General features: G+C 45.0%; 1 protein-coding gene across 10 annotated transcripts in view; it reads left to right on the top strand.

Annotated features, from left to right (window-relative positions):
• The window catches only part of LOC121281920 (transcriptional enhancer factor TEF-5-like), a 311,062-nt gene that overhangs the window by 275,415 nt on the left and 14,813 nt on the right, over positions 1-20,834 (top strand). For all 10 annotated transcript variants that reach the window (XM_041195118.1, XM_041195119.1, XM_041195116.1 and 7 more), the window contains 3 exons: positions 13,155-13,216; positions 15,001-15,128; positions 17,992-18,165. In XM_041195118.1, the coding sequence (XP_041051052.1) occupies positions 13,155-13,216; positions 15,001-15,128; positions 17,992-18,165 (364 nt within the window). The remainder of the gene's footprint in view (positions 1-13,154; positions 13,217-15,000; positions 15,129-17,991; positions 18,166-20,834) is intronic.

Genomic DNA, 20,834 nt, shown 5'->3' with positions numbered 1-20,834 from the left:
GCAAGGGGCATCATGAAAATGAGAAATCGGAGGGGCTAATGATCAGTGCTTAAGGGACAACAGAGGTGATGGAGCAGGAAGAGAAGCCATTGCAAGCGGTTCTCTGGCTATAATTAGCTGAGGTGAGAGCAGTCGTTCCCCCCACCACCCCCGCCAAGATGGGTGACAGTGGAGAAGCATCGAAGGAGGATGGTGTGGTCACCCGTGTCAAAGGCTGCTGACTGATCGAGAAGGATTAGAAACAGACGGTCACGTTTTTGTCACGGTCACCTAAGATGTGACATTGATGAGAGCTGTTTTAGTACCATGTCAGAGGTGGAAACCTGATTAGAGTGATTCAGTCAGAGTTCTGGGAAAGATGGGCACAGATCTGGGAGATGACAATATGCTCAGGGACACAGGAGAGGAAAGAGGAGTTGAATATGACTCAGTTTGGGTTGGTTGTTTGCAAAGACAGTGGGCATTAGGGTCGAGGGAGCAGAAGGTGGGTCTCATGGACAAGGTGAGCTTGAAGATGGCATATGGGGAGATGAGAGAGAAACTACAGAAAGATGCAAGTTTTGAGCTAGGGTGAGGAAAGCGAGTGGGTGACCCTTGGAAGCAGTTTGGCCTGGTGGGCTGGAAGAAGGGAGGGAAGGGCAGAGGCAGCTGATCGGATAGTTTTGATTTTGGTGCCAAAGAGGTCCATGAACTCCTCACACTTATTGGTAGAGGTGAGAGGGGTTTAAGAAGATTTGCAGCAGAGGAAAGAAGCCAAGGGTTACCGGTAAGCTGGGTGCCTGGCCCATTTAATTAGCGCTAGTGCTGGATCCATCTTGCAGCTTAACAATTATTGTTTGCAGAGTGATGTGTGAATACATTGCCTGGACTTGCATGGTCCAAGTTGGCTATCACGGTATTGCATCAGTCGGTTCGGCTGTGTAGCGTCAGGGTAGGGCTCCTTCACAGCCTTCCGAGATATGTAGCTGGGAATGTCAATGTGGAAGCCATTATCTAGAGGATGCATGTTGCAGGTTGTGCTGGAAACTGCTGGCAGCAGCAAACAGCGTGAGGTCTCCGTACTACCACTGACAAACTCACTGCTAAGACGATTAAAAATAAGTGCCTGAAAGTATCAATATTGCTGTTAGCTTCTGACTTTTTAAAATAGCATTCCTGCAACTCCAATTTTTTTCACGTGTGAAAATCAATTTAGGAGCATAATGATGAGTTCAGTTGCTGTAGAAATTTGCGTCTGGGCCCCAAACAAACTAATAACATTTATATTGACTCACGACTGGGGGAAGGGGGAAGCAATGTGATTGCAAATAACCCTGGCCTGGACTTTGGTTATAAAATTCTGAAGTTTAAATCGGAATTTCTCCGAGCTGTTTTCACGTTACAGTGACAAGCCTTTGAATTGATTTGCTTCAATGTTTAATTTTCAGTGGGTGTAGTAATTAGGGTTTTATTTAGTGTGTAATGTACCTTTTACGAATAATACTTGTTAGGAAGATCACATGATCTGTAGTAACCAATAGGAGAGTAGCTCAGGCTACCTCAGCAGAGTGTGGAGACAGAGTTGGATTGGAAAGCACACGTGTAGTTGTTGCTGCGTATATTGTAAATAAACTTAAAACTTCCACTTACAAAGTTGTCTGCAGATCAATTCTATTACTAATAGTACAACTCAGTCACCCTACAACAGTGGGGTTAGACCCTGTGTGTTGTATCAGTTCCAGTCCTAGTTGAGAAGTTGCTCCCTGCTTATCCCATAGCATCGAAACATCAGTCTCAGCAGAGTAGAGACTAGCTGGAACACCGAACTCTGACTCCAGAGCCTAAATGGAGATGAGATTCAGATTGCAGTGGCCTGTTCCTACCATCCTATTGCTGTGTCTATGTTCCGTCATATCGATGATAAGACCTTCGTAGCTGCCACCTGTCCAACTCTCCCTCATTGATGTTCTCTCATTGGCACTAATTCTGCCCATCACTGGGAGGACTGGTCACTAGGACAGGTAAATGGAGAAGTGCTCCCACATCAGTGAGAATGGGATTGACAAAGAATTCCAGTGAAACACAATTGGATGTAGAATGCTGAGAACAAGATAATAGTATCAACTTTGACTGCATTGCATGTGTACCGGGGCCTAAGTGAACAGTATCTGCAGAGCAACATCATTCTGGTGATTGGCATCTGCATATTTCTGCACTTCAGTGAATAAGATTTCATGGTTGTGTTTATCATGGAGGTGGGTGTGGGGGAATATGTTCCATCTTACTGCTTTTCAATTATTAAGTTTAGTGTAATATCCTCTTTTTCACTGATTCCACCTCATTTTCCTCGAGATTGAATCCTGACTATACGGTGAGCTCGTAACAACATCTGATTTTTTTAAAAACTCTTTAAACACCTAGTGTTTGATTTTCCACTGGAGTTCTCCCAATAGTCAACCATAAATGTTCTTTATACAGTGAAGTGATGCTAACTTGCTGCATAAATTCATCTAAGAAAATGTGTTTTAACGGGACACAGATGTGTTGGAGAGTTTCCAGGGGAAGCCTATGCTAGGACTATGTCCAATGTTTGAGTTGCCTTATTACTTGCTGATTGACTGGGTTCATTGTCCACTGCATTCGGTGACCATTGGTTGGGGGTCAATGTCTATTTTAGTGGGTGACCGTTGCTCAGCAGCTAAAGCATCTGTGATGACACAAACACTTGTTCTATTTTTAAAGTTTGAACACAGACGAATCTTCAGAACAAAGCAGCCTCTGACACAGTTGACCACACCATCATTCTGCCTTAATCTTTTTGCAACTCTTGCACCTCTGTACTGTACTTGATGGTCATGTCCTTTTTAAAAACTGCTTGGCACTGGTGAATGCCACTTCAAAAACCTTTGTGTTAACATACACCAACTAAATATTATTTTTCATTCACTCCCAACTCGAGGCATCTTAAATTCTTCTATTCTCTTGCTGCAGGTGAGGGCCTGTTCAGTAAGGGATAATAAAAGGTGAGGGAAAGAGTGCGGATTGACTCGATGGATTGAGAAATAGAAACACAGAGATTGGCATCATTATGGGGTGGGAGTGGGGAGGTGGAAAGTTCCTCACCGTAGAATATTTGGCAAGTGAACACTTTATTCCTGCACGTTTTTTCCTTGAAACAAAGGAAAGTGCCGAGGTATGTTGGATGTGGGCCCCACGTTTTGAATTATGTGAGGGCTGTTCTCACTCGTTCTTTGGTGGGAGGAGATCGATCACTTTCTAGTCTGCTGAACTACACGGTTTGAAATACTGATCCCTTAGCAGATAGACTGCTGAAATTTGACAGTCAGCTCAGTTCCCTGATGTGGCTTGAGGCATTTGTTTTTTTTATATATGAAAGTCTGGTGCAAAAAGCAGAATATTTGCAATTAAAGCTTCTCTAGAGTCTTCCTTGTTGGAAAGTTTTCCATCATGTGGCGATTTAGTTTGCTGCTGCCCCTTTTTAAAAAATTTTCTTTGCTTTTCCACTTTTACCATCTTCCTTCTCTCAATGGCGCAGTTTGACCCACACTACACTCAGATATAAAAACAAGTCTGAGGGCCCTTAGCTTCGTCCTCAAACAATCCCCATCCACCACTACTCTCCTCCGTCTGGCTGAACTTGTTCTCACACTGAACAATTTCTCCTTCAACTCCTCTCACTTCCTCCAAATAAAAGGTGTGGCTATGGGTACCCGCATGGGCCCCAGCTATGCCTGTCTCTTTATGGGGTATGTGGAACATTTCTTGTTCCAGTCCTACTCCGGCCCCCTTCCACAACTCTTTCTCCGGTACATCAATGATTACTTCAGTGCTGCTTCATGCTCTCGTCGGGACTTGGAAAAATTTATTAATTTTGCTTCCAATCTCCACCCCTCCATCATTTTCACGTGGTCCATCTCTGACACTTCCCTTCCCTTCCTTGACCTCTCTCTCAATCTCTGGTGATAGACTGCCCACCAATATCCAGTACAAACCTACCGACTCCCACAGCTACCTCGACTACAGCTCCTCACACCCCGCTTCCTGTAAGGACTCCATCCCATTCTCTCAGTTCCTTCTCCAACGTCGCATCTGTTCCGACAATGCTACCTTCAAAAACAGTTCCTCTGACATGTCCTCCTTCTTCCTTAACCGAGGTTTTCCACCCACGGTCGTTGACAGGACCCTCAACCGTGTCCAGCCCATCTCCCACGCATCCGCCCTCACACCTTCTCCTCCCTCCCAGAAACATGATAGGGTCCCCCTTGTCCTCACTTATCACCCCACCAGCCTCCGCATTCAAAGGATCATCCTCCGCCATTTCCACCAACTCTAGCATGATGCCACCACCAAACACATCTTCCCTTCACCCCCCCTATCGGCATTCCGTAGGGATGTTCCCTCCGGGACACCCTGGTTCACTCCTCCATCTTCCCCCTACTCCTCAACCCCCTCCTATGGCACCACCCCATGCCCACGCAAAAGATGTAACACCTGCCCCTTCACTTCCTCTCTCCTCACCGTCCAAGGGCCCAAACACTCCTTTCAAGTGAAGCAGCATTTCACTTGCATTTCCCCCAACTTAGTCTACTGCATTCATTGCTCCCAATGTGGTCTCCTCTACATTGGAGAGACCAAACATAAACTGGGTGACCGCTTTGCAGAACACCTGTGGTCTGTCTGCAAGAATGACCCAAACCTCCCTGTCGCTTACCATTTTAACACTCCACCCTGCTGTCTTGCCCACATGTCTGTCCTTGGCTTGCTGCATTGTTCCAGTGAAGCCCAACACAAACTGGAGGAACAACACCTCATCTTCCAAATAGGTACTTTACAGCCTTCCGGACTGAATATTGAATTCAACAACTTTAGGTCTTGACCTCCCTCCTCCATTCCCACCCCCTTTCTGTTTCTTCCCCCTTCCTTTTGTTTTTTCCAATAAATTAAATAGATTTTTCTTTTCCCACCTATTTCCATTATTTTTAGATATTTTTAAATCTTTTATGCTCCCCCCACCCCCACTAGAGCTATACCTTGAGTGCCCAACCATCCATTCTTAATTAGCACATTCGTTTAGATAATATCACCAACTTTAACACCTATGTGTTCTTTTGTTCTGTTGTCTGTGACATCTTTTGATGATCTGCTTCTATCACTGCTTGTTTGTCCTTACAACCACACCAACCCCCTCCACTTCTCCGCCCCCCCCCCCCCACCCCCCCCCCCCCCACACACACACACACACACACACACACACACACACCCCTTAAACCAGCTTATATTTCACCCCTTCTTTGGATTCACTCAGTTCTGTTGAAGGGTCATGAGGACTCAAAACGTCAACTATTTTCTTCTCCGCCAATGCTGCCAGACCTGCTGAGTTTTTCCAGGTAATTCTGTTCTTGTTCTACACCACCTCAGCTGTTCTTCATGGACGATTCCAGACAGCACATGTGAGTGAGTTAAGGCTAAGCCAAGTCTGGTCCGGTCTTCAACCTCTCTATGTAAGATTTGCATGCACGCACTTTGCACGCAATTTGCACATACGCACTTCATGCACGCACTTCACGTATGCACGCAATACACACACACACTTTGCACGCACGCACTTTGCGTACACTTCACTTACACGCACTTATGCGCTTTACACAGGCATTCTTGCATTTATGATTGCTAGTAAAAGTCATTGGATAGTTAAGAAGAACAAAAACATTGGCAGGTTTAAATTTAATCCTCTAGTTCAGGGATGCCTAGGCCAGTTGCGGTCATCCTTATCTCTCTCCAGGTAAGATCAATTAACCATGTCCAGGTCAGGGATTTGATTCCACACTAAAGTACTTGTATAAAAGTCAATCCTGTGATTTTTGGCCTCAAAAACTAACTTTTCATGCACCTCATGTAAAGATCAATCTACGTTTTCAGGGATCAAAGCCCCAAAATTTCAGAATCGAAGTATAATTTCGACAATCACATCCTCAATTCATTAGGGCAAGTTACACTTTATTTCCTCCTGTACCTACTTGTCAATTAAGACAGCAAGAAAGTTGATCGATTTTGATTTTTGGGGAGGAACTGGAAGATCGGCGAAGAGAAATAAACAGCACACCTGGGAACAGGAGGCAGGGGCCAACTTTCAGAGCCAACATTAAATAAATGTACCTTGCGTCCTTAGCTTTCCTGGGGTGGAGGAGGAGAGGCTTGGACCTTGTCAGTCTGACCCTTGCAAGTGCAGACTCGTGCAATTCCACTGCTCAGAAGCTGAGGTTAAGGGCTGGTGGCCATCAGTGTGACGTTTTAGGAACATAGGAACAGGAGTAGGCCATTCAGCCCATCAAGCCTGCTCCACCATTCAATGTGATCGGGGCAATGGATCATCCATTTCAATGCCTATTTCCCACACTATTCCCAAATTCCCTATCATCATTGGCATTTAGAAATCTGTCAGTCTCTACTTTAAACATACTCACTGACTGAGCTTCCACAGCCCTGTGGGGTAGAGAATTCCAAAGATTCACAACCCTTTGAGTAAAAAAAATTCCCCTCATCTCAGTCTTAATTGGCTTCCCCCTTATTTTGAAATTGTGCAATCTTACCTGCATCTACCCTGTCTATCTCTTTAAGTATTTTGTAGGTTTCAATGGGATCACCTCACATTTTTCAAAACTCTAGAGAGCGTTTCCCCAATCTCACTTCATGGGACAGTTCTGCTATCCCAGGAACAAGTCTGTTGAACCTTCATTGCACTCTGTCTATGGCAATAATATCCTCCCTAAGGAAAGGGGACCAAAATGGCACATAGTACTCCAGGTGCAGTCTAACCAAGTTTCTATACAATTGAAGCAAGACTTCACTACTCCTATACTCAAATCCTCTTGCGATAAAGGCTAACATTCCATTAGCCTTCTTTAATAGTCCTATGCACATGCATGTTAGCTTTCAGTGGACAAGGATTCTTTGTACTTCTACACTTTCTAATCTCTTACCATTTAAGAAATACTCTGCGCATCTGTTCCTCCTACCAAAGTGGAGAACCTCACATTTTTCCACATTATATTCCATCTGCCATGTTCTTGCCTGCTCGTAAGTCTGTCCAAATCCCTTTGAAGCCACTTTGCATCTTCCTCACAACAATCATCCCCACTTAGCTTTGTGTCATCTGCGAATTTGGAAATATTTTCTATCGGCACAGCCCTTCTCTTCCCTTTCGCTGGGCCCGAGCGAGATTGAAACCCCAGGCCCAGCTGTCAATGCCACTCCTCACCTGGGGTGGGGGAGGCCCCATTAACAAAATTTCAGAGCGAGAGAGTCAATAAACGGCTGGTGTGTGCATCGCTTCCCCCATTACCTTGTGGATTCTGCTGAGAGCCATGTTAACTGTGCTGGGCAGGTGTGTTTTAGTTGAAAGTAAGCCCCTCAAAAACAATACCTGTGTAAAGGGTGACTCCTTGACTTCTTGCTTAAAACATAGGTCTCAAAAATTCAACTTTTACAGTAATATATACAATATATTCAGCTCTTAATCCATCAGAGGGGTGCAGTTTCCCCTTCCATCATTAGCATTAAGTCACCAATCACAACTGCAGTGAGTCTCATTTGCATTAAAATAACATTTGCAATTGATGTAAAATTGAAACTGGTTCTCATTCAATTACGTAGCGCTATCTCTGAAGCAATTATCCTGACTTCATGGTCCTAGAATTCCAAGGGCTGATGATCCCAGTGGACCATGCCCACCAGTGTCTCCGACATTGATTCCTGACAGAAGTTGGAGAGAGAGTGGGGTTGGCATCTCATTTGCTTGGGGCATGTTAGGCATCAGCTGCACTTGAGGCACAAATTTTGGCGCACTGAAGAAATTCAGAGGGAGTATTTTCATAGACATTCCCACCCCAGAACCTCTCAATATTGGCAATGCTTGAATTGGCTCAAGCAAGGGGGCCAAACCAGGCACATTTTTGACAGACCTGGACCACACCAAAGGAACCCAGCTATGCCTCGGGGGAAGGACAGTGCACACCATTCTTCTTGGGATTCTAGCTGTCAATACTGTGCTGCCTGTCAATGTCATATTAATTACATTGTTATGGTTAAATGGCAATTACATTTTAAGGTTTAGTGGTAATTACATTGTTAAATAGGTAATGGATATTTGTACATCTATAAATGGGGAAAGCTGGGACACTGGGGGGAGGTGGTGGTGGGAGTAGTGTTGATTATGAACTAAGTCAATAAACTCTCTCAAGCAAAGAAAGCAGCTGTGCCTTAATTTTAACTTTACCAACAGACTTGGACACTGACTGTTCAGTCAATGTGGGGCAGGCCGAGGAGACCCCAGCCCTGGTATTGCTCACCAAGCTGTCCTTTGCCTTGTAGGGGCAGATTAAAGTTGCATGATGAAGACCCACCGTAACTGGTCTCCTCCCCATTCCCCTATTTTCTGTGGTGGGAGAGTAGAAGAACTGCTGGTAGCTGGCTTCTTGTATCTAGTGAATTTGTCCAAGTTAATGTCCGTGGAGTGGGGGACAGCAGTGGGAGTAATCTCAGGCTTTTGACCCTGACCTTTGCTCCACAGCCGCACCACTGAAAAGTGGTCTCGAAAGTTTTCCAGTGACGTTTATAATATGCAGACCCACAAACTCTTTCTTCCTGTCCCCCTAACTGTGTGGAAAGCAAGACTCCTATTCTCACACGTTCTTCATAAAGACCTCAAAATATTGTTTACCTTCCCTTTCACATAGAATTTACAGGATCTGGAAACCCAAACTTGGTGTCATCCAATCATCACTCCCTGATTTCCCTCATTTTCTCTACATCAGCCATGACCAAATGAACAGCAGAGCTGGCTCGAGAGGCTGAATGGCGTATTCCTTTTCCTATGATAGATGCCTTACACTATAGGACATATCCCTTGACCGAGATAAGATGATAATCTATTTTGTGATAAAAATAGTAGATAGGTCACAACATTCCATTTCAAATTGATTGATAATCTCATTGTCAGCTGCATCTAAAGTATTAATCTGTGACATTTAGATGAAATACCTGTTGCTCCTGCAGGTGACTCTATGCTGGGGATTTACAACTTAAAGGTTTAGCTAAATATAACTCCCTAACTGTAGTTGCACCCCTTTTGTTAACCCATTAGCTGCTGTTCTGTACTCTGGGGTGAACTTTATGGAGGGACAGAATGCCAGCCTCCACCCCACCACCCTCTACCCGAACCTGGTCGAAAAATCTATCAGCACCCTGCCTACATGAAATCCAGCTATCCCACAGAAGTAATATGCTGTGGGCAGCCTTAGTTACCGTGAGACTTACACCCCTCAGGGACAGGAAGTTTTCCGCTGAAGAGCTGCTGGCCAGTCTGTCGTCCCCGCAGTGCAGAAGACAGTAGAGGCCATTGTTGGGACTACAAGCAGTCCCCAGGAAGGAAGAAGATGGCTCCTGGACTTGAAAGTAAATCCTACATATGGTCAGCTATATATGGTGACCTGCAGCCTCTGTTTTGGATATTTTCCCCTCCCAAACTCCCTTATTCTCCTTGCTGTGTAGGTCTCGCTCCTGCTTCAAGCTCTGCTTCTCTAGACAGTTCAAGCTTGCCCTGTCAAACTTGCTGGCTGCTCTTCCCCCTCCCCATCCCCATGTTGCTGCCTGTTCCTAATGTAATGCTATCACCCGCTTCTGGGAGTTAGCATCACTTCAAGGCTTGTTGCTACCTTATTTTCACAAGCCAATGCCACAATTACATAAGCCTCCCTCTCAACATGCCCTCACCCTACCCTCCCACACCCAAAATGGTTTAGCAGCCTTTGCTCTCCATTCCCTCATGCACCCCATCTTTTCCATGAACCCCACCTCCTCTTTCGTCCTATTTCCTCTTCCTGGTTTTTTCCTCTCCCTTGCCTTGCCTCCAGTTATACAATCCTTACACTGTAATCCTGTTTGACCTGAATACTGCCCTTGATCTGGGTTCCACATGTGCGCTACCACAGGAGGTCAGCTAGTAATTACAGAGTTGCCTTCAGGGAACCTGAATGACCTTCTCTATGACCTGTGACATTTGCATCATAGATTGTAACTATGAGCAGACTCTTAGTTTGGCTGTTTCAGAAGCTTAGTTTTCCTGAAAGGATGATAACATCCCCTGTTAAACAAAATAATTTTCTAAATGCCTGAAGTATTTCAGCATAAGTTAAAGTGTTCTGTAGGACCGAGCCAATGGGATTGCTGGCGGCCTTTCGAATATGTGGTAGTCAAGACAATGCTTGAATGTTAACATGATTGATTGAAAGTGTCAGAAGATGAGTTTTAAAGTTGTCTGGCCTCCCTTAAATCTTCCTGTACTATCTGTAAGTCTCGATGATTATGAATTCAATGGAAACAATCTTTGGGAGAGATTTAAACCAGGCTGCTAACTCACTATCAAAATCTACCCCACTGTGCCGGGATTGTGCTTATGCTTATTTTTAAATTCATTTTTATACCAATATAGCGTGGTATCAAGGAGCCCTAACAACACTGAAGTCGATGGGAATCAGGAAAAACTCTCCACTGGTTGGAGTCATACTAGTACAAAGGAAGGTAGTTGTAATTGTTGGAGGGCAGTCATCTCTGCTGCAGGACATTACTGCAGGAGTTCCTCAGGATAGTGTCCTCAGCTCAACCATCTTCAGCTGCTTCATCAATGACCTTCCTTCCATCATAAGATCAGAAGTGGGAATGTTCGCTGATGATTGCACAATGTTCAGCACCATTTGCGATTCCTCAGATACTGAAGCAGTCCATGTCCAAATGTAGCAAGACCTGGACAATATCCAGGCTTGGGCTGACAAGTGGCAAGTAACAATTGCACCACACAAGTGCCAGGCAATGACCATCTGCAACAAGAGAGAACCTAACCATTGCCCCTTGATGTTCAATGGCATTAGCATTATTGAATCCCTCACTATCAACATCCTGGGGGTTACAATTGACCAGAAATTGAACTGGATGGGCCATATAAATACTGTGGCTACATGAGCAGGTCAGAGACTAGGAATCCTGCGATGAACAATTCACCTCCTTACTCACAAAACCTGTCCACCATCTACAAGGCACAAATCAGGAGTGTGATGGAATACTCCCCACTTGCCTGGATGAGTGTGGTTCCCACAACACTCAAGAAGCTTGACACCATCCAGGACATAGCAGTGCAATTGATTGGCACCACATCCACAAACATTCACTCCCTCCACCACCGATGCACAGTGGCAGCAGTGTGTACCATCTATAAATGCACTGCAGGAATTCACCAAGGCTCCTTCGACAGCACCTTCCAAACCCATGACCACTACCATCTAGAAGGACAAGGGCAGCAGATAGATGGGAACACCACCACCAGGAAGTTCCCCTCCAAGTCACACCATCCTGACTTGGAACTATATTGCCGTTCCTTCACTGGCACTGGGTCAAAATCCTGGAACTCCCTTCCTAACAGCACTGTGGGTGTACCTACACCACATGGTCTACAGCAGTTCAAGAAGGCAACTCACCACCACTTTCTCAAGGGCAACTATGAATGGGCAATAAGTGCTGGTCTAGCCAGCGAAGCCCACATCCCGTGAATGATTTTTTTTTAAAAAGGCCAACAGTGTGCGTGACAGAGCCAGATTGAAGTGTTTGAGAGACTATGATATAGAAGGGTCAGTTGAAGGGTCAGTTCTGTTGAAGGGTCATGAGGACTCGAAACATCAACTCTTCTTCTCCGCCAATGCTGCCAGACCTGCTGAGTTTTTCCAGGTAATTCTGTTTTTGCTTTGGATTTCCAGCATCCGCAGTTTTTTGTTTTTATCTATGATATAGAAGTTGTTGTTGAATGCTTCCATGATTTGCAATGGAAATGGGGAGGGGGCAAGGAGTGGAACATGTTGTCTTGGAAACGGCGGGTCAGGCCTTGGAATGTGGAGATGTGAGGATGGATGATTATGCTGAAGTATATTTTGATTATGTTTTGAGGATCATGGAGTGTTTGTATAGGGGAGGTTAATTATGCAAAATCCTTGAAGTTTATTGTACATGTTGTGCAGAGGGACGAGGCTCAAGTGGATCAGATGGCCTTTTCCTGTTGTGCTTTCTTTAAGCAGCATGTGTGAAGGTTACTCACAAAACAATTCCACTATGCAGGGAGAATCTGAGCAGCATGATAATTATTGTTTATCCTCTGCACAAGTGATTTTTTTTCATCACTAATTCCTTTACTTCTCTTTTAACCCTTCGCAACCTTTATAACCACTATCCAGAGGTCATGTGGGAAAGTTCATTTGTGGATGTCAATTGTGGACAAGTCTGAGCCCTGTTCTGATGGTTGCCGCAGTTGAATTGCTTGGTAGCACTCGATGTCTGTGCCCACGCAAACGAGGAAGGTCACTTAAGCAGACACTGGATGTATTCCAGAAGGTTTCATCACATGACTTCCCGCCCCCAAACCCTGGCCATAGGCTGCCATGTCCACCCTGTCAGTCCACCACCTCCCCACACCAGCTGGAAAGCAAATACATCATTGTATGATGACTTATTGACTTGATTCTTCATTCAAACAGCCTTTACTCCATCTTCAATAGTATTATAACTAAAATAGAAAGAAAAACTTGCATTTATATAGCAGCCATCTCAAGGTGCTTCACATCCAATGAAGTTAAAAAATAACATTTATTTTAATGCAAATTTATTTTACTCCTTGGTTACATTGTGATATTATAATATGACAATTTTTGTCCTGGAGATTCATCTTTAATCCCTGGTGACTCGAGGGTTGGCGATCCTATGCGAGCCGGCTGTGGCTGTCCATGGGACTCTCCCTTGGTTGGATATATTTGCCCCGTAAAGTTGTCATGGGAATAGCAGACATTGTTCCCACAGAGGGTGATGGGAAGAGTTGCTCAACCTTGGGGGTTTGGTAGCCCATCTGTGTGTCGACTGGTGAATTCCATTTAGCTTGGTTGAGATCAGAAGCTGGCTGTTAAGAAAGCGTGCCGTTTTGGTGGACCATGGAGAACGTCAGCCACATTGAGCTAATCCGTCATGGGACTGTGGTGCTCCATCCTCTGCCCAGCACTTCCCCCACTGCCAGTACTGTCTGCAGGCACTAACCCACGTGTCTTGTCTTGTTCCTCTTGCAGTGTGAAGCCCTTCGCCCAACCATCATACCCTATTCAGCCAGCGGTACCGCCATCCATAGCAAGTGAGTACACTGACTCCCAAGCAGCGCACATTAAGGTGCAGTTCAGGTAAACTAGCTGCATCCAGCAAGTGGGAGCAAAGATCTCATTCATGTTCCTGGTAACAACTGCATAATGACACCAGTTGATCTGGGAGTTTGGGAATGGGTGGGAGGTGGCGTGGAATACACTTTGCTAAAACTCTGGTATTAGTTTAAGTCTGTTGATAGCACTCTGGCATATGGGTCAAATGGCCTTGTGTTGGAGTACAAAGGGGTGGAAATTAGGTTACATTTACATAAAACTCTAGTTAGAGCATAGAGTACTGCATCTGGGCACTGCACCTCAGAAAGGATATGTGCACTTTGGAAGGTTACTGGGGGATAAAGGGCTTCAATTATGAGGACAGGTTGCATAGACTTGGTTTATGTTCCTTTGAGTATAGGAGATTAAAGGGTGGTTTGGTTGAGATGTTTAAAATGATTAAAGGATTTGATAGAGTCAACCTATTTCCCCTGGAGGGTGCAGGGAGGAGTCCTGAAGAAGCGGGTGTAACCTTAAACTTAGAGCCATTCAGGGTGATGTTAGGAAACACTTGTTTACACAAAGGGTAATGGAAATCTGGAACTAGGCTGGGATAATTATAAATTTCAAAAACAAGAGGGATAGATTTTTTTCTGAGTGAAGACTGTTGAAGATTACAGAGCCATGGCGGGTAGATGAGATTAAGATACGGATCCGCCATGATTCGATTGAATGCTACCAAGGCTGAGTCTTCATCAATGAGGTGGGAAACAGGAGCTGGGTTTATCTTCGGGTCAGGAACTAGCCTCGGTGGGAGACTGATTAAATTTAAGGTTTTCATGTGGATGAACCCTGAATTGGCAAGAAGGGTTCCCTCTCCAATTAAGGGAGGGCTTTCGAAGCTGGAGGGCCAATCGAAGGTCTTGCAGCTTCAGAGACTTCCACAACTGCAGTACAAGGGAAATAATAGAGCAGGAGTGGCAATAAGAAATTACCATATTGGCCACCTTTTTTTAAAAACTTTACTAAAAACATAGAGAATACAACCAAGCCACTATCCTGGGTTGGGTCGGAGTGGGGGAACCCCTCTACAGGGTGGCTTTTGGCTGGACTTCTGCACCAGGCAGGCAGAAAGTTAATAATACTGGAACAGGAGGATCTTCCTCAACCACCTGGGCTACAAATTGACATTAGGACACCTTTAGTCTCTTCCCATTACCAGTAAATGGAATAAACCGTTTCATAATCCAGGCATGCTGCTGGTGCCCACCTTCAGGTGGTTGATCTGCCCCCCGTTGCATTGAGAAACAGTTAGTCTCCTGTCCTTACCTTCAACAAGGCTCTTCACAAGCATAATTGGCTGCCCATGTTGTGGGGGGCAGGTTACCTTGCAGGCTGAAATGACTGGTGACCTGTCACTGACGGGCCGGCCAGAGCCGGTATTTTCAGACACCCCCAAGACTTTCGCATTGAGCTGACACTCCAGTGTTATATAATATGTCCTGCCAATAGTCTGTTTGGAGCTTGTGGTGAGAGAGTTTACCTCTAATCGTGTTGCAGCACCACCTCTCAAGAGGCACTGATCAGGCAGGCTAACGGTGAACAGAAGAAAATTGGCTACAGTGACATTGTGCAGTTTAGGAATTCCAACACTCTGTTAACATTACAGCCCTTAGAACACCAGAATGGAGGAAAGTTCTGCTTAGCTGAAAGTTAGTTTTCAAATATTGAATGAATGGGGACTCAGTTTGGGTTTAACTTTACTGTTTTGTTTCTTCCATAGGTTATGAGCCCTTGGGCCCTCTCTCACCAGCTACTATCCCAGTGTGGCAAGACCGAACCATCGCCTCGTCTAAACTCAGGCTGCTGGAGTACTCTGCCTTTGTGGAGATGCAGAGAGACCCAGACACGGTAGGAAACAGTTCCCAAAGTACCCCTGATCCTTTCATTTGGCTTGTGTAGATGGGCACAGCTCTTCTCTCTGTTTGGTTCCCTTTTTGGAAGGAGGGGAATACAATAATTTCAAACTCGTGGGCAAACGTTCCACCCAGTAAGAAAGAGAGGCTTGGATTTTTATAGCGCTTTCCTGACCTCAGGATGTCCTAACACTTACAGCCAATTAAATACTTTTGACCTGTAATCACTGTTGTGATGCAGGAAACATATCAGCCAATTTATACACAGCAAGCTCCCACAAACAGCAATGTGATAATGACCCGATAATCTGTTCGTAACTGATGCCAGTTGAGAAATTAATATTGGCCAAGACACGAGGGAAGAACTCCTCAACTCTTCTTCGAATAGATCTTTTACTTCCACCTGAGAGGGCAAACAGGGTGTCTGAGAAATAACAGCTCCGCACTGTCAGCCTAAATTTTGTGTTTGAGTCTCTGGTGGTAGACTTAACCCTCAACCTTCTCACTCAGAGGTGAGAGTGCTATCTTCTGAGCCACGAGTGACAGCCAAAGGTGCCAGATTCCATCCTTGGCCAGTGTTCAATTAGTTCTCAATCAGGCCAGTAGTTGGAATGTACGATCCCATCTGGAAGGTATTAGTGTGTGGATGTCGATTGACAATGTGATGAAGCTCGACTACAAAGGACTTTAAATTCTGTTAGTGTGTTGCTCTTCTCTGTCTCAGCTTGTTTGGATAAGGAGCCAGAAATGGCTGTTGACACCTTCGGGGGAGAAGCTCAGGTGCCTTTTAATTAACCAGATGAAAAATGATTTTGTAGCAAGAAGCCAGGTCTTTCACTGCTTCATGTGAAGCTCTTGCCTGTGCTCACCCACTACATATCCTTGTACAGTCCAGAGAGCAGTGTTGGGGGACATTTGATTAAAGACACTGACCCGCAGCTGCTACTATGTTGCATTTGTGGAGGTCTCAGGCTGCTTTAAGGAGACACAGAATCTACGGAGCTGTCAGAGACAGTGGCCAAGATCAGCCCAGATTGAAACCAGAGAGAGGTCACATGATCCAGCTGTTGGGCATAAAGTATACTGGATTTTAACTAACAGTCACAGAGACTGCCACAGGGGCAACAGCCTTATCCCACCATTTTTTTTCTCTGAAACCTCTCTCATCAAAGCTAAACTGTTTGTGATTTGAAAACCCACCAGAAGACCTCATTGCTACAAACAGAGTTCTTAAAGGAGAAATCCAAATCAATGACACTGTCTCCAAGAGAAAAGAGAATCAACCAGCCATGATGGTAGTAACTGCTCCAGTGTGAAACCCATGTACCAGCAACTACTGACCCCTCCCCTCCCCAGCTCTCCAGATGTTCTTCTGCCCACCCAAATTAAATAAAAAGAATGAGCAGAAGAAAGAAAGACTTTCACTTGTATGGCACGTTCAGGTCCCAAGCACTTTACTGAAGAGTGAAGTAATTTTGAAGTGTAATCTGTGTTGTAATGTAGGAAACGCAACAAATTTACACCCACAAACAGCAGTGAAATAAATGATCAGATAATCTGTTCAAGGTTGTTTGTCCTCGTCTTCCACACCATAAGACTATTTCACAGATCATCCTCCGCCATTTCCTCCGCTCCAATGTGCTGTCACCATCAAACACAGCTTCCTCTGCCCTTCCCCTTCCAGCATTCAAGAGGGGCTGTTCCCGCTACAACACCCTGGTCCACTCCTCAGTCACCCCTAACACCCTCTCCCTTCCCTCAGGCACCTTTCCATGCAAGCACAGGAGATGCAACACTTGCCTTTCACCTTCTCACTTCTCGGTGCCCAAGGCCCCAAACACACTTTCCAAGCTAAACAGCGATTTACATGTACATCTTTCAACTTAGTATACCATATTCACTGTTCACCATGTGGTGGTGTCTACACTAGGGAGACCAAATGCAGAATGGGTGACAGCTTTGTCGAATACCTCCATTCGGTCCACAAGCATGACCACAGGCTCCCCGTTGCTAGTCATTTTAATTCTTCACCTTGCTGCTATGCTGACCTTGCTGTCCTCGGCCTGCTCCAAGCTTAAGAAACAGCAGCTTATCTTTCGACTCGCACTCTACAGCTTTCTGGACTCAACATCGAGTTCAACAACTTTAGAACATAACCTCTGCCTCCATCTTATTCTGTGTGTTTTACTTCCCTTATTTTTGTTTTGCTGGTTCAGACTTGTTTTGTTTCTTTCTTTGACCCTTCATGTTGCATTCAGATGGTTGCTATGTGTCCTCATTTGGACACAACCTTTGTTTTATTTACTATACCCATCACCACTTTCTTTGGCTGTTGCATCATGAAATCTTTTGTTATTTAATCTCCCTTGCCCTCCACCCTATCACAGACCTTCTCCTTTGTTCTTCTTGCCCCCTTCCGCCTTCCACTAACTTAAAAACTCTTTCATCAGGACTGAAATGTAAGGTTGTCAATCTAAAACATTAACTCTGTCTCTCCACAGATGCTGCCTGACCTGCAGAGCATTTCCAGCTGTTTTTGTTTCAGATTTCCAGCATCCACGGTATTTTTCTTTTGTGTCCAAGGTGTTGGTTGAGGGATTAATATTGGCCAGGATGCCAGGGAGAGCTTCCCTGCTCTCCTTCCAAAATATTGCAGTGGGATCTTTTATGTTCACCTGAGAGGGCAGGTGGGGATTTGGTTTAATGTGTGAGCCTAGGCAATGCCCTTGAGTCCTTTCGATTTGTACTGGAACCCATGACCACCTGACTCCGGCGCAAGCGTTCTCTTCAAAAGGTGGTCTTTGGAGGATTGGCAAATAGTAATAAACACTAAACTAGACCCATCTCTTTGTTTGCAGTATAACAAACACCTCTTCGTACATATTGGTCAGACAAACCCATCCTACAGCGATCCTTTACTGGAGGCCGTGGATATCCGTCAGATCTACGACAAATTCCCAGAGAAAAAGGGCGGGTTAAAGGAATTGTTTGAGAAAGGACCACAGAACGCCTTCTTCTTAGTAAAGTTCTGGGTAAGATTTCCCCTTTTCTCTCACTCTTGTTCTCTGTCTTTCTTATTGAGGACCAAGTAAACAGCTGTGACCTTCTTATAGGTCTCCTGGGCCCAAAGCGACAATGGAAATGGCAACTGACTGATGCTACGTGTCTCAATAACTCTATTTAAATTGGTTTTGTGCTGACATCAACGGCACTGCTGGAGAAAAGATCAGAGCTAGTCAACAACAACAACTTGAATTTAATTAGTGTCTTTAACCTAGGAAAACATCACAGGAAGCTTCACCTAAGTGTAATTAGTCAAACTCTGCACAAAATTCTGCACCACGGGTGACCCTCTTCCTGTCTATAGCACTGTCTCAATCTCATTCTCTTACTGTAAGTCGAGTCCCCAGCAGTGCACAGTAAAGTTATGATGTCTGGGACCTGTGGGTGAATTATTGATTGCTGAGAAAATGAGGGAAATTTTAAAAGCCCAAAAAGAGCAGAAAAGGGGCTGGAGGGCTAAATTCTGACCTGACCCTCCTTCAACTTTCAACGTTAATGGGCAAAAAACTTGCTCTCCCAAGGCAGGTTCTTCATTTTAGTGAGACTGCATCTCCCAAATTTAACCACAGTTTTACTTTTAGTGCCTGCAGGCTGGACTTCCCAGAGTTCAGCAACCCCAGCAGTTGAAGGGAGGACAAAAGGGCCAAATTGTCAGGTAAGTGCCCTTCCAGCACTGATTGTGGGCCAAGAGGAGCAGGAGTGCTTTCTCCCTCTCCCAGCTCCATCAAACTAGCCTGCTTTCCTCCCATTGATTTCTCCCTGAACCACCCCTGCCCATCTGGAATTAGACCCACCACGCCCTCCCAAATCTGGGATCACATTCCTCATCCACCAACCCTCCCACAACTATTCTACTGACAGCTTGTGATCTTCCCTACCCACCCACAAAGCCTTCCCCACTTCACAATCAATTCAATGTTCCCCTGACTCCCCTCTGCTCCCTGGCTGTGGCCTGGTGCTATGGACCTCCCCACCAGCCAGACTCTCAGTCTCTGGCTGCTGGTCAGGAAACGGAGTAAAACAAATTAAAATGAGCTCTTGTCATTTAATTCAGCAGAAGCTCTGGGGTCCCACATTCCCGGGTTTCCCAGCTGCTATGACTCGACTCCTTCCCCTCTACTTTCCAGTAAATATTGAAATCAGCATGGACAGGAAATATTTTGTTTTGTGTTCAAAACACCAGCAGGTGGCGCTCACTGTCTAATATTACAGACTTAAACACTGGCGAAAACTGAATGTTGGTAAATGGCAAAGGAAGCTCTGCACAGAGACAAATCAGTCCCATTCTATAGTGGCTCGCATTACCGTCAAATTCATCTTAGTCTCACTAGAGGTTTTGAAAGAGTAATCAAAGATTAAATCCCACTACTTAAGAAAGGAGGAAGATATAAAACTGGGAACAACAGACCAGTAAGCCTAATGTCACAGTAGGAGAAATACTGGAATCTATTATTTCCAACGTAGTAACAAAGGCACTTGGAAAATCATATTATGATTAAGCAGAGTCGACATGGATTTATGAAAGGGAAATTGTGTTTCACAAATCTGTTAAAGTTTTTGAGCTAGTCCCCTCTAACTGCTGTGCACGGCTGGTTTGTTGCACTGCAGAGTTCCTTTAATATTGACGTACAACCATGTATACACACATCTCAAAGAGAATGCCCCTTGCGGGTCACCTGTTTGTTCCTTGCACAGCACATTCCCGATTTCTGCGCGGCTGGCCTCCCACGCAGCTTAGAGGGAACATTGGCTGTGCCTAACAGGGTAAATAAGGGGGTTACAGTGGATGTAGTGTATTTGGATTTTCAAGAAGCATTTGATAAAGACAGGCTATTACCCAAAATTAATGCTCATGAGGTGGGGGATTAATATATTGGCATGGATTGTGGATTGGTTAATGGACAGAAAATGGAGAATAGGAATAAATGGGACATTTTTGGATTGACAGGTTGTAATTAGTGAGATACCACAGGGATCAGTACCTAGCCCTCAGCCACTTATAATCTATATCAATGACTTACAGTGAAATCACAATGTGTCAAACTCTGATGACACAAAATTCCAGTTATGTCAAAGTTGTCAATCGTTCTCGCCAGCAAAATAGCAAATCCCATAAAACGATGCCTGTGATAAACTGAAGTTCTGCCCTAGTAACTCCAGATTAGCCGAACTTGTGTGAACTTGTCAGATGACCACGCCGACCAGAGTGGAATTAGACCACAAAAGAACATGAAATCATGGAGCGCTGGGCAAGCCATCATTTGACATTGAGATCTCCCTGTGATAGGACCTGAAAAACCTGCAAGTATGGCTAAAAGTTCAAAGTGTTGTCTGTCAGAGAGAAGGTGAAGTTGATATAGCAAGTGGAAAACCATGGCATGAAGCAGAAAGCAGAAATCGCAAAGGAGTGGGAGATTCTGGCATCGGGTTTCTCCACCAAGAAAGAGGATGGGAACGGGCTGCCTATCTCGACTTTGAAGAAACTCTGCTAACGTGGTTCAAGGCAGCCGGAGCAGAGAATGTCCTCATCTCTGGCTCAATCCTGCAGGAAAGGGGAATCGCCCTGGCAAAGAAGCTGGGCCACATGGAGTTCACCTGCAGCAACGGATGACCAGACCGATTCAAGACAAGACAGGGT

Source organism: Carcharodon carcharias, chromosome 9, assembly GCF_017639515.1.
Source record: "Carcharodon carcharias isolate sCarCar2 chromosome 9, sCarCar2.pri, whole genome shotgun sequence".
NCBI lineage: Eukaryota > Metazoa > Chordata > Chondrichthyes > Lamniformes > Lamnidae > Carcharodon > Carcharodon carcharias.
The sequence above is the reverse complement of the archived record's forward strand: the minus strand, read 5'-3'. Positions and strand labels throughout refer to the sequence as shown.